Here is a 15,183-nt window from a genome sequence, read left to right as displayed (position 1 = left end):
CTAGCGCTCTTCTAGTCCTCGCCCTATAAAAGAGAACGAGCTGGGTAGCAAGTAGCAACTCTTTGTGATAACGAATTAATTAAGTTAATAATTACAGGATTCCTTGAAATGCCTTTCCGATATACAACAAAGCTGGTGGTGCTGCTGCTAGTACTGCTACGAGCAAGTGCAGCTGCCGCTCATGCTCAACCCGAGCCCGGCTGCCCCAGCCGTTGTGGAGACGTCGAGATCCCGTATCCATTCGGTACAAGGCCTGGTTGTTTTCTGAACAAATACTTTGTCATCACTTGTAACGAAACTCATTACAACCCACCCAAACCATTTTTAGGGGACTCAAATGTCGAAGTTGTCAACATAACCACCAACGGTCGGATGAATGTCATGCATTTCAATGCCCGTGACTGCTATGACCGTAAGGGCAATTCAGAAGTCGGAAACGGGGCTATTCTCTCTCTGTCCAAGTTCATCACCGTCTCTAACACGGAAAACAAGTTTGTAGTCATTGGCTGTGACAGTTCCGGTTTCGTTAGTGGCTACTTAGTAGGTGGGAAAACATACAGTTCCGGGTGCTCGTCCGCGTGCAAAAGCTTCGACGATGTCACCAACGGATCCTGCACCGGCATTGGATGTTGCCAGATTGAGATTCCTAGAGGGCTGAGAGAACTCGACGTGAAAGCACGCAGCTTTAACAATCACAAATATGTGTCCTCATTCAATCCATGCACTTATGCGTCTGTTGTTGATCAAAGCCGGTTCAATTTCTCCTCCAATTATCTTGTCAGGGAGGGCACACCAAGGATGTTTCCTATAGTGCTTGATTGGGAAATAATCACAGATAAAACATGCGAAGAAGAAAAGCTATGTGGACAGAATGCATCATGTGATAAACCCGAGGATAACAACAATACTTCTTCCGGCTATCATTGCAAATGCAACGAAGGTTACAAAGGCAATCCATACCTCTCTGATGGTTGCCAAGGTATAAATCTTTAATCATACTCACTCACGTGCGGATGTTCATTTTCTAATTTTTAAAATCATTTTTAATTAATTAATATTTAAAAAAATTATTTAATTGCAGATGTTAATGAATGCGAAGACCCAAGCCTCAATAACTGCACGCGCACGCACATATGTGATAACATACCAGGAAGTTACACATGTCGCTGCCGCAAGGGGTTTCATGGAGACGGCACAAAAGATGGACGAGGTTGTATACCTAATCAAAATACTGCACTAAAGGTGGCTCTAGGTATGTAATACAAGCACCTTCTAGTATATTTTATTGCATATTTGAGGGGCTTTATGACATACGTATTACGTAGTTGCTGCCCTAATATTTTATCTATTTATTTTTTCTAACTGCGGCTCACAATGTTTTAAAGAGAATAAACTATGTAAACAACAGAAAATTGTTAATTGTTTTCTTTTTAGTTCATATATACCTTGCCTAAGGTCTTTAAAAGCATAATAATATATTTAAATTACACAAAACAAAAAGTCAGGTGTTAATAATTGGGTATTTTAATGCACCTCTGAAGTTTGTAGAAGTCACATAATTTCATAGGCCGTGTGGTTGATTAACAAGCACCGCAGTGACAGAATTAGCCCAACTGCCGTGTTACCTGAGGTCAACTGGTCAAGTCCAAGACTGTTATTAAATATTTATTTATTTATGTATTTTTATGGTAAGGGTGAGTAAAATCTTCTATTTAAGTATGCATGAATTCTTACAATTATCATGACTCACTAATGTGTTATTTGGTTTCAAGGTGTAGTGTGTGATGATACCAATAGGAATTTCAAAATCCGAGATCGAGTTTGGCCTTCCGCGATCTAGACTAGGGTGACTTTTCTCATTATTTTAATTTGATCCTCGAGAACGGATCGGGTTTAATCGGACCAGGATCCAATGCTCAGCTGAGCTTGTGCTAAGCACCGGATCAATAGTTAGCAATTGCTTGGGGCCCACATGAGACAATTACTGACCATTGATCCAGTGCTCAGCACAAGCTCAGCTAAGCACCGAATCTGTTTCCGGTTTAATCAAAATAAATTCCGATTATCGAAACTTAGATAGTCCAAATTTATCATTCTTTTATAATTTTGAGTCCAGGTTCTAATTTTTAAAATTGCACTTTTCACCCAAATCTATTTTAAACTTTATCTCTTAAATGTTTTAAATTGCAGTTTTGATTCCAAATTAGGCTCGTCTTACAGTTACGTCCAATAAAATCCAGGCCAGGCACGAGTTTCATATTAGGGGTTAAAATTTTGTCCTTGAATACTGAATTTTGCATTTTAATTTCGAGAAATTCAATCAATTATCCCTCCAAGATTGGTGTGAGGGAGAGTTAATCAAGATTGGTCTATCCTAGCTTTAACCCTGTGCGCTAGAATTACATACATAGTCAATGAAGATTTCGTTCCAAGTACATGTTTCCGCTTCAAAGCACAATTGTTTGCCTAAAATGTAAGTTGAGTACATGTTTAAGCAACCAAGCACAAGCATAAAGTTATAAAATAATGATGGATGAGAGGGTTTTTAATTAACGTTATATGTTATACTCTTAAATTTAGTTTCTCCAGCTCATTATCTCTTTGAATTTGCATGTTTTAATTTACATGTAGGGGTTGGCATAAGCTTTGTATTTGCGACTATGATCATCTCTTGGCTTCACTTTCTGTGGAAGAGAAGAAGGTACATGAAACTCAAAGAAAAATTCTTTGAGCAAAATGGTGGGCGTATTCTACAACGAGAGTTGTCTAAATTGCAAGGTCAATCTTCTGAGAAGGCAAAAATTTTCACGGAAGAAGAAATCAAGAGGGTGACAAACAACTATGCCAACGTGATCGGCCGCGGAGGCTCTGGCGACGTATACAAAGGATTTTTACCAGACAGAACCCCAGTTGCCGTAAAGAAGTCCAATATCGTTGATCATAAAAAGAATGATGAATTCATCAATGAACTGGTTGTGGTCTCGCAGATAAACAACAGGAATGTGGTAAGGCTATTAGGTTGCTGTTTGGAGACACAAGTGCCTTTATTAGTTTACGAATTTGTCGGCAATGGCACCCTCTTTGAGCATATTCATGAGAAAGACAAAGGAAAGGCTACAAATAACCTTTCCTGGGAAGTACGGCTGAAGATAGCAGCAGAAACTGCGGGAGCGCTTTCATATTTGCATTCTGAAACTAATGTTCCAATAATTCACAGAGACGTCAAGTCTGCCAACATACTCTTGGATGAAAAGTATACTGCAAAAATTTTTGATTTTGGAGCTTCAAAATTGGTTCCGATTGACGAAATTATAAAAAACACGATTTTGAAAGGTACTTCTGGGTACTTAGATCCTGAGTCTTGTCAGACTTCCAAGTTGACGGACAAAAGTGATGTTTACAGCTTTGGAGTTGTCCTTGCCGAGCTACTGACGGGAGAGAAGGCACTTATGTCGGATGGGCAGGAGGAGAGAAGTCTGGCTATGCATTTTCTTTCTTCATTGGAACAGAATCGTTTACTTGAGATTCTCGATGGTCGTATTGTAAACGATGGCAATAAGCAACAGCTCAAGGAAGTGGCCAGGCTAACGGCTAGGTGCTTGAGTGTGAGAGGCAAGGAGAGGCCTACAATGAGGGAAGTAGCGTTGGAATTGAAAGGTCAGTACTTTTGAATATGGAGATGGGGTGTTGCCAGCCAGCCATGCAACTCCAACAGATGGATATGATAGACTGATAGTATCAAGCAACTCGAATTGATGGCGGTTCATGATGGGAGATGATTGGTACTGTATGTTGTGTTTGTGTGATGTATGTATTTATTTATTCTGTTGTGTCTCTTTTTTTATTTGGTTGAATTACAAGGATTTAGTAAGTAACACAAATATGTATTTCGAGGTAAAATAACTGTGGGTATGTATAAGTGATCTTTGTGGCGTTTCTTTTTTTATTTGCTTGTAATAGGCAGGTCAGAACATTATTGTCATACATTGATGTACTTCTAGCTGGGGCAAGTGCTAATTTAAAAGGATGTGGTTTATGCCTTGATGGGAAGCATTGTCTTGTTAGTAGTTCCAAAATGAATGTGTTTGACGGTTCTTCCTTATTGTTCGACGGAATGCCTCAAAGAAGTATTTTTGGCAGGAACCATTTCATCTGAATTCGACAATGCTTCAAGAGCATCTGGAGATCATCAAGCAGTAGATGAATAAAAGGGTCATGAGATAGTGCATTGTTTGCTTGCTGCCCAAGAACAATTCACTCATTCAAGATAAGATCAACGAGTCTGGGAACAATAAGACAAACTGCAATGATAGTTAGTCACAAATGTTTCGTATTGTTATATGATCCAAAATCTTAAGAAAATAACTACATCTTTGCACCTGGTACTAAAACTATCAATAAAAAATGAAGAACGATTCATGCTGGGAAATATCATTTCACGGCGCTTGTTTGTGTCGTTTTATTTAGAAGTTTTTATCTTTAACAAGTTGGATTTTTTAAAAAAATTGTTTGAAAGGTAAGTTTCATTAATCAATCAATCAAAACTCTTACTTCTGCTATAATTTCTTCCATTTTAGACATTACAAGCCGGGCTCCTAATATCAAATTTAGTTAATCTATGGATTCCCCGTTGCAAGTTCTATATACATAATTAACATTTGAATATATCTTAAGCTATCCAAAAGATTTGTTTTCTATTACTCCCAGCTTCTGGACAAGATTTACAGAAATAAAAAAATCATCTGATTGGACGACTAACGGAAGTAACTAAATCAGCTTCCTGCGCAACCCAAACTCATTGCTTCTGCTTCAACATCTATATTCCAAAGAATAGTGTTCCTTGCGAAGCTGCCGCCATAATCTCTCTTCATCAGCATTCTTAATTATAGCCCCGCAAGCCTGCAATCTTTTTCAATGGATCAGTGGCTAGCTGCATCTGCTGATATTCAGCCTCGTCAATAAACTCAGATCGTTGATGCACCCTTCTGGTAGAGCTTCTGCTCCTGCCTCAACGATCTGATGATCTTTAAAGCTCTTTTTGAAATACAAATCATTGTTTGCAATATTTCTCAGAATAATGACCTCTGCTTTCATAATGTGACATTAACGTATATCTCCTTGAGAACAAAGGCAATGGATCTGGATTTATTTGGGGAAGTTCTGCTCTTGTAACCACTGGCTCGCTCTTAATAAATTTGTATTTATTAGCATTGAGATTGGCTTTTTGATGTTGGATCTGGGTGTAATAGATATACCATGTTAATGTTCGACGAAATGCCTCAAAGAAGTATTTTTGGCTGCAATCATTTCATTTGAATTCTACATTGCTTCAAGAGCTTGTGTGACTGCCGCCATAATCTCTCCATCAGCATGCCTCAAAGAAGTAATTTTCAACATTACAATTCCCAAGTAATTTTCTAAGATATTTTATTCCTAAAAATCTATCATTCATCAGTTAAATTTTAAAAAATTCCACCTATTTGAAAATTTCTTATTTGAACAATCCCACTATTTAATGAAAGAATGGTACATTAATTACTTGAAATATATTATCTCTCAACAGGTTACGCCAATTATGTGTAACAAAACTACAAAGGCGCATGCATATCATATCAGTAAATCTATATATCATAAATTTCTCCATAAAGTTAAGAAATCTTATCAGGATTTGGTAGAGGTTTGAATGAAACTTTATATTATTTTCAGTGGTAGCAGTTACATTGCTGCAGTAATCCCATTTTGGCTTTACATGAAATACACAGCAACTTTTTCACGTTATCAAAATAGTTAAACAGTATTTTTGTACTGTTCCTTTTGCCGTGTTGCAGCAAAGTCCCATTATTCATGCATGTTTTGTCAAATACTATTGCAATATATAATAACACAAGTTGATCACACACAGCTAGCATTCATTATGGAAGTAAGTTCTACAAGAAGTGAAAATCGTTCCGAGCTGCAGCAATCATCATCAATGGAGGTTTCATCTTGTGGCCCCAATATTATCAATTCATTCACTAGTAATAATGGCGGTGGCTGTGCAACTCCAAAGGCTAAAAGATTCAGAATATCTGAAAGATTATCTTGCCCACCAGCTCCAATGAAGAAAAGGGTAACTTCATCAAATTTCTCATCAAAAAGGTCCCCTGTCACTTTTTTCAGTTCCCCAGATATTGAGATATTCTTCATGTTTGCTTCCCAAAAAAATGTCTCATCTTGAGTTGTAATCTGATTATAGCATGAATTAATAAGAAGCTAGGGTTGTCAGGAAATTAATTTTTTTTTTTTTGATCATCTGTGTGTTAAACTCCATTACAAGTCAGGAAAAAAAAAACTTTGGCTTCAAAATCAGAAACATGAGTTGGAATTTATTTTGTGAATTTACAACCATAGATTTTATTAATAGCAGCTTAATTTTCAGTTTGATATTTCTATGAATTGTTTTAGTTTCTTGTTTATGTATTAAGTCCTCAATTTCTTTTTTTGTACCAAAAAAAAAAGAAGAAGAAGAAGAAGAAACCATTTTCAATATCTGAATTATCAAATGGGATTAGGTCCTCTCTCTTTTCACAAACTTAAAGAGGGGAAAGAGAAAGCATCTAATATTTTGCTTCTGTGTGGGTGATAGATTAATATATTAGTTAGTGCATGGATGAGAGATCCCGATGAAGGAGCTCGTGCAGCTGATGATCATTACAGGGACAACACACGTGCATGCATGGAATCGACAAGCAGTCTCCATTTTTGTACTTTTTTTTTAATTTATATAAATTTAATCTTAAGAGACTTAGGCTCTGTTTGGTACAACTTATTAAATAGAGCTTATAACAGTAAAGCTTATAGCACTAGAGCTTATACCAATAGAGCTTTTGGATAAAAAGTCATTGGGTGTTTGGTTGTCAATAAAAAAAAAAACACTTTTGAACCATTAAACTGTGTGATATTTTTTATATTATATATTTTTAGAAAAACTCTATAACCTCTACTCCCAAAAGCTCAAATTTTGGGTTTTTGCTAGTAGAGTTAAATTAGCTTATTTAAGCTAAAAAAACTCTATTAAAAAAATAACCAAACACCATAAAAAATTTTAAAAAGTGCTTATACGATTAAATAAGCACTTATGGCTTTTAAATAAGCCATACCAAACAGGCACTTGTTAACTTTAACAGTTTCATAATTAATGTGTTCGTTAATCCACCTAAGATTAAATGACAAATACAATACAACAGAAACACGAAAAAAAATTCTGACACGATTAATTTGACATAAAATATATTACGTAATAAAGTTGTGTAATTTGTTTTCAAGATCTTGAATGCACAAACCAATTAATTTCGCAGTCACAAACAATTATTAGTATGAAGGATAAATGTTCTTATAATTCTTACTGAGTTTATGATTCAATTAGTCTCGTATTTTGAATAATTATTTAAATCATCACTATGTTAAATATATTTTTATAAGGAGAAATTTTTTGATCTAACTTGACCAAGTGGATCTAAATTATTTTCTTGATTCATAATTTGAATTTGAATCCCATAGAAAAGAGGCTAAAAATTAATTTGGGTCTTATCCATCCTTCACATTAAAAAAAAAACAAAAGAAAAAAAGTAATATAATACAAACCTTTTGAGTAATTTTTAAGTACGTATAAATTAACTATGTAGTTGGTTCAAACGGTAAAAATCAAAGAAATATTTGCCCTTTGCATAAATTTTGGTTATATGTTATGAAGACCATGCACATATTTGATATTTTTTTCTTGTTTTAAAAAGGTCAAAAGTATGTTTACGAAAGAGTTAAAACATTGATGAATTACTTTACGTATATTGTCGTTAAGCAGCATCACAATTATTTTGGAGAAATCAAGAAGAATTTAATTAATTAGTTGCCTAAACTTTTTATGTAAAATTAAAAAAAAATAGTGTAAATATTATCTAATTATTTTCTCTCTTATAGGAAAACTTTGAAGGGATTTTGACAAAGAAAAGCCCGGCTCAAAAATGGTGTGGGCTGGGTTTAGCTAATTTCAGGCACAAGGAGGGCTGGGGCTTTGAAAATTTTTAGGCCTTTCCCACAGTTTGGCATAAAGTTATAGGAAAAACCAAAGAATTAAATTTTAAACAATTAAAGTACGACCAAACAAAGTCTTAACGTGACTCACTAGCGAACCACAATTTTCATGAAATAATGAATTTTTTCTCATTGAGAAGCTAAACAATCAATTATCAATGTATGTTTTTGGAATTCTTTTCTGTGCCATTAAGTTGTGTGTGTGTGTGTGTGTGTTTGGAGGTCTATTAGTCTTTTCAATTATCTTATTCATTTGAGTTATTGACCGTGCATATAGTATATCATTTTTTTTTGTGAATAATTTAGACTCTACTTTGAGTCCAGGTTCTAATTTTTGAAGTTGCACTTTTCACCGAAATCTATTTTAAGCTTTATCTCTTAAAATTTTTAAATTGCAGTTTTGATGCCCAGTTAGGCTCGTCTTACAGTTACGTCCAATAAAATCCAGACAAGAGTTTCATACTAGGGGTTAAAATTTTGTCCTTGAATACTGAATTTTGCATTTTAATTTCGAGAAATTCAATCAATTATCCCTCCAAGATTGGTGTGAGGGGGAGTTAATCAAGATTGGTCTATCCTAGCTTTAACCCTGTGCGCTAGAATTACATACATAGTCAATGAAGTTTTCGTTCCAAGTACATGTTTCCGCTTCAAAGCACAATTGTTTGCCTAAAATGTAAGTTGAGTACATGTTTAAGCAACCAAGCACAAGCATAAAGTTATAAAATAATGATGGATGAGAGGGTTTTTAATTAACGTTATATGTTATACTCTTAAATTTAGTTTCTCCAGCTCATTATCTCTTTGAATTTGCATGTTTTAATTTACATGTAGGGGTTGGCATAAGCTTTGTATTTGCGACTATGATCATCTCTTGGCTTCACTTTCTGTGGAAGAGAAGAAGGTACATGAAACTCAAAGAAAAATTCTTTGAGCAAAATGGTGGGCGTATTCTACAACGAGAGTTGTCTAAATTGCAAGGTCAATCTTCTGAGAAGGCAAAAATTTTCACGGAAGAAGAAATCAAGAGGGTGACAAACAACTATGCCAACGTGATCGGCCGCGGAGGCTCTGGCGACGTATACAAAGGATTTTTACCAGACAGAACCCCAGTTGCCGTAAAGAAGTCCAATATCGTTGATCATAAAAAGAATGATGAATTCATCAATGAACTGGTTGTGGTCTCGCAGATAAACAACAGGAATGTGGTAAGGCTATTAGGTTGCTGTTTGGAGACACAAGTGCCTTTATTAGTTTACGAATTTGTCGGCAATGGCACCCTCTTTGAGCATATTCATGAGAAAGACAAAGGAAAGGCTACAAATAACCTTTCCTGGGAAGTACGGCTGAAGATAGCAGCAGAAACTGCGGGAGCGCTTTCATATTTGCATTCTGAAACTAATGTTCCAATAATTCACAGAGACGTCAAGTCTGCCAACATACTCTTGGATGAAAAGTATACTGCAAAAATTTTTGATTTTGGAGCTTCAAAATTGGTTCCGATTGACGAAATTATAAAAAACACGATTTTGAAAGGTACTTCTGGGTACTTAGATCCTGAGTCTTGTCAGACTTCCAAGTTGACGGACAAAAGTGATGTTTACAGCTTTGGAGTTGTCCTTGCCGAGCTACTGACGGGAGAGAAGGCACTTATGTCGGATGGGCAGGAGGAGAGAAGTCTGGCTATGCATTTTCTTTCTTCATTGGAACAGAATCGTTTACTTGAGATTCTCGATGGTCGTATTGTAAACGATGGCAATAAGCAACAGCTCAAGGAAGTGGCCAGGCTAACGGCTAGGTGCTTGAGTGTGAGAGGCAAGGAGAGGCCTACAATGAGGGAAGTAGCGTTGGAATTGAAAGGTCAGTACTTTTGAATATGGAGATGGGGTGTTGCCAGCCAGCCATGCAACTCCAACAGATGGATATGATAGACTGATAGTATCAAGCAACTCGAATTGATGGCGGTTCATGATGGGAGATGATTGGTACTGTATGTTGTGTTTGTGTGATGTATGTATTTATTTATTCTGTTGTGTCTCTTTTTTTATTTGGTTGAATTACAAGGATTTAGTAAGTAACACAAATATGTATTTCGAGGTAAAATAACTGTGGGTATGTATAAGTGATCTTTGTGGCGTTTCTTTTTTTATTTGCTTGTAATAGGCAGGTCAGAACATTATTGTCATACATTGATGTACTTCTAGCTGGGGCAAGTGCTAATTTAAAAGGATGTGGTTTATGCCTTGATGGGAAGCATTGTCTTGTTAGTAGTTCCAAAATGAATGTGTTTGACGGTTCTTCCTTATTGTTCGACGGAATGCCTCAAAGAAGTATTTTTGGCAGGAACCATTTCATCTGAATTCGACAATGCTTCAAGAGCATCTGGAGATCATCAAGCAGTAGATGAATAAAAGGGTCATGAGATAGTGCATTGTTTGCTTGCTGCCCAAGAACAATTCACTCATTCAAGATAAGATCAACGAGTCTGGGAACAATAAGACAAACTGCAATGATAGTTAGTCACAAATGTTTCGTATTGTTATATGATCCAATATCTTAAGCAAGGAACTGGATTATTTGGGGAAGCTTGCTCTTGTAACCACTGGCTCGCTCTTAATAATATGCATCTGCTGATATTCAGCCTCGCCAATAAACTCAGATCGTTGATGCACCGTTCTGGAAGAGCTTATGCCCCTGCCAGAACGATCTGAGGATCTTTAAAGCGCCTATTGAAACACAAATCATTCCTTGCAATATTTCTCAGAACAAAGGCGATAAAACTGGATTTGTTTGAGGAAGTTCTGCTCTTGTAGCTACTGGCTCGCTTTTAATAAATATGTATTTATTAGCCTTGAGCTTGGCTTTTTGATGTTAGATCTGCGTGTACTAGATACACCATCTTAATGTTCGACGAAATGCCTCAAAGATGTATTTTTGGCGGCAACCATTTCATTTGAATTCTACATTGCTTCAAGAGCTTCTGTAACTGCCGCCATAATCTCTCCGTTAGCATGCCTGATTATTGCCCCAATTAATTTTCAACATTACAATTCCCAAGTAATTTTCTAAGATATTTTATCCCTAAAAATCTATCATTCATTAGTTAAATTTTAAAAAATTCCACCTATTTGAAAATATCTTATTTGAACAATCCCACTATTTAATGAAAGAATGGTACATTAATTACTTGAAATATATTAACTCTCAACAGGTTACGCCAATTATGTGTAACAAAACTACAAAGGCGCATGCATATCATATCAGTAAATCTATATATACGGGAAATGCTTCAAAGAAATTGGTTGCTGAGATATCATAAATTTCTCCATAAAGTTTAGAAATCTTATCAGGATTTGGTAGAGGTTTGAATGAAACTTTATATTATTTTCAGTGGTAGCAGTTCTGTTTGCTGCAGTAATCCCATTTTGGCTTTGCATGAAATACAAAGCAACTTTCTCATGTTATCAAAATAGTTAAACAGCATTTTTGTACTGTTCCTTTTGCCATGTTGCAGCAAAGTCCCATTATTCATGCATGTTTTGTCAAATACTATTGCAATATATAATAACATAAGTTGATCACACACAGCTAGCATTCATTATGGAAGTAAGTTCTACAAGAAGTGAAAATTGTTCCGAGCTGCAGCAATCATCATCAATGGAGGTTTCATCTTGTGGCCCCAATATTATCAATTCATTCACTAGTAATAATGGCGGTGGCTGTGCAACTCCAAAGGCTAAAAGATTCAGAATATCTGAAAGATTATCTTGCCCACCAGCTCCAATGAAGAAAAGGGTAACTTCATCAAATTTCTCATCAAAAAGGTCTCCTGTCACTTTTTTCAGTTCTCCAGATATTGAGATATTCTTCATGTTTGCTTCCCAAAAAAATGTCTCATCTTGAGTTGTAATCTGATTATAGCATGAATTAATAAGAAGCTAGGGTTGTCAGGAAATTAATTTTTTTTTTTTGATCATCTGTGTGTTAAACTCCATTACAAGTCAGGAAAAAAAAAACTTTGGCTTCAAAATCAGAAACATGAGTTGGAATTTATTTTGTGAATTTACAACCATAGATTTTATTAATAGCAGCTTAATTTTCAGTTTGATATTTCTATGAATTGTTTTAGTTTCTTGTTTATGTATTAAGTCCTCAATTTCTTTTTTTGTACCAAAAAAAAAAAAAAGAAGAAGAAGAAGAAACCATTTTCAATATCTGAATTATCAAATGGGATTAGGTCCTCTCTCTTTTCACAAACTTAAAGAGGGGAAAGAGAAAGCATCTAATATTTTGCTTCTGTGTGGGTGATAGATTAATTTATTAGTTAGTGCATGAATGAGAATCCGATGAAGCAGCTCGTGCAGCTGATGATCATTACAGGGACAACACACGTGCATGCATGGAATCGACAAGCAGTCTCCATTTTTGTACTTTTTTTTTAATTTATATAAATTTAATCTCAAGAGACTTATTAACTTTAACAGTTTCATAATTAATGTGTTCGTTAATCCACCTAAGATTAAATGACAAATACAACACAACAGAAACACGAAAAAAAATTCTGACACGATTAATTTGACATAAAATATATTACCTAATAAAGTTGTGTAATTTGTTTTCAAGATCTTGAATGCACAAACCAATTAATTTGGTAGTCACAAATAATTATTAGTACGAAGGATAAATGTTCTTATAATTCTTACTGAGTTTATGATTCAATTAGTCTCGTATTTTGAATAATTATTTAAATCATCACTATGTTAAATATATTTTTATAAGAAGAAATTTTTTGATCTAACTTGACCAAGTGGATCTAAATTATTTTCTTGATTCATTATTTGAATTCGAATCCCATCGAAAAGAGGCTAAAAATTAATTTGGGTCTTATCCATCCTTCACATTAAAAAAAACAAAAGAAAAAAAGTAATATAATACAAACCTTTTGAGTAATTTTTAAGTACGTATAAATTAACTATGTAGTTGGTTCAAACGGTAAAAATCAAAGAAATATTTGCCCTTTGCATAAATTTTGGTTATATGTTATGAAGACCATGCACATATTTGATATTTTTTTCTTGTTTTAAAAAGGTCAAAAGTATGTTTATGAATGAGTTAAAACATTGATGAATTACTTTACGTATATTTTCGTTAAGCAGCATCACAATTACTTTGGAGAAATGAAGAAGAATTTAATTAATTAGTTGCCTAAACTTTTTGTGTAAAATTAAAAAAAAAAGTGTAAATATTATCTAATTTTTTTTCTCTCTTATAGGAAAACTTTGAAGGGATTTTGACAAAGAAAAAGCCCGGCTCAAAAACGGTGTGGGTTGGGTTTAGCCAATTTCGGGCACAAGGAGAGCTTGGGCTTTGAATTTTTTAAGCGTTTCCCATAGTCTGGCATAAAGTTATAGGGAAAAATCAAATAATTAAATTTTGAACAATTAAAGTACGACCAAACAAAGCCTTAACACGACTTACTAGCGAACCACAATTTTCAAGAAATAATGAACTTTTTCTCATTGAGAAGCTAAGCAATCAATTATCAATGTATGTTTTTGAAATTCTTTTCTGTGCCATTAAGTTATGTGTGTGTTTAGAGGTCTATTAGTCTTTTCAATTATCTTTTTCATTTGAGTTATTGACCGTGCATATAGTATATCAATTTTTTTTGTGAATAATTTAGACTCTACTTAATTTGTTTTCTAATTGTATGATCTATAATGATATTAATTAACGTATAATTTGCTTTGTGCATTTGTTGATTTCTTTTTGATGATAATATATAATTTCTTTTGGTTGACGGCTTGAACTTAAACCATTGACCTCTTATTTCTATCTCTTACCTCTTTATGGAATCTAGTGAGAATCAAGATATATACATTTGTAAACCCCAAAAATCTAGCAAATAATTATTGAAGAGAAATCCTTTCTATATAAGAGAAATTGCCCTACCAGAGGGCATAAGTTCTCACTATTGAGCTCTCAGCCTAATGGTTTGTTCTATTTTATGAGTTAGACTATTACAATCCTTTCCCCTAATATATTACAATTACATTGAGAGTGTGTTTGGTTCAATCTCATATTTGGCTGGAACAATTTGCTGCCACAGTGCAGCAAATTGCTGCATTAACTAAATCCAACTAGGAGTTTAAATGGACTTCTTGAAAATAAAATTCTTTGAGTTTGCCATATTAACTTCTCTTTTTCCCTTTTTCTTTTCTTTTTTCTTTTTAATATTATAATAAATAAAAATATATTTGTAATTTAATATTATATTACTAATAATATTAATTTTTATTTTTACATTATAATAACAAATATAAAGTAAAATTCAATAATATTACATTGTATTTTTTTTCATATTAATTATATTATATCATAACGGTTAATATATAAAAATTGATTATTATCTAATATTTATTATAACTTATAATAAATACTTAAATAATATATTAAAATATAATATAATATTACTTTGTTTAATTATATGATAATATCAAATATATAATAATTTATTATTGTTTAATAATTTAATATAACTGACAATAAATGCTTAAATATTAATATATTTAAATAATAATAGTTTAAAATTAATAGTAATATAAATAATGATATAAAATATTATTACATGTATCATAGCTCATATTTCACCAAATATGATATTGCATTGTAGCTTAATACACTATAATGCAACATCATAATGCAAAACAACAAAGTGTAACAAACACACCCTTAGTGCATGTTTGGATTTAGATGGTCTGTGTATCAATCCAAAGCATGTTTGGAGGCATCTGAAAAGTAACTATTTGAAAATAATAATCTTTGAGAATTTAATTTTGTATTAAATGTTAATAGCTCCTCCTTTGAGTAGCTTTTGAAAATCAATATTTTTTTTTTCAGAATTTGATTTCATAATACATAATGTCAAAATTATCCTCATCCTGAAATCATATTTCCAAAAAAAAAAAAAACCTAAACTAAAATTAAGGTAATTTATTTATATTCAAAATTTTAACTGGAAAAAATAGTAAGACTATAGCTGGATGCCAATGATTTCTCTGACGCCATACCATCATTGGCATCCTGAAAAATGTTCTTAACACGACGCCACGT

The 15,183-nt window shown here is 33.8% G+C and overlaps 2 protein-coding genes across 2 annotated transcripts; both read left to right on the top strand.

Moving 5' to 3' along the window:
* The first annotated feature begins 79 nt into the window (after window positions 1-79).
* LOC18032081 (wall-associated receptor kinase 2) lies at window positions 80-4,026 on the top strand. The gene is made up of 3 exons (XM_024184580.1): window positions 80-979; window positions 1,082-1,252; window positions 2,632-4,026. The coding sequence occupies exons 1-3, from the start codon at window positions 109-111 to the stop codon at window positions 3,669-3,671; spliced, it is 2,082 nt and encodes a 693-aa protein (XP_024040348.1). The 5' UTR covers window positions 80-108; the 3' UTR covers window positions 3,672-4,026.
* Window positions 4,027-8,846: 4,820 nt separating this feature from the next.
* Window positions 8,847-10,299, top strand: LOC18031636 (wall-associated receptor kinase 5; the record flags this gene model as incomplete). Its single annotated transcript, XM_006421368.2, has 1 exon — window positions 8,847-10,299. A coding segment is annotated over one exon (1,098 nt), but the record flags the coding sequence as incomplete, so codon positions are not given.
* Window positions 10,300-15,183: the final 4,884 nt, after the last annotated feature.

This window comes from Citrus clementina, unplaced genomic scaffold (genome assembly GCF_000493195.1).
Source record: "Citrus clementina cultivar Clemenules unplaced genomic scaffold, Citrus_clementina_v1.0 scaffold_9, whole genome shotgun sequence".
NCBI classification, from domain to species: domain Eukaryota; kingdom Viridiplantae; phylum Streptophyta; class Magnoliopsida; order Sapindales; family Rutaceae; genus Citrus; species Citrus x clementina.
The sequence above is the reverse complement of the archived record's forward strand: the minus strand, read 5'-3'. Positions and strand labels throughout refer to the sequence as shown.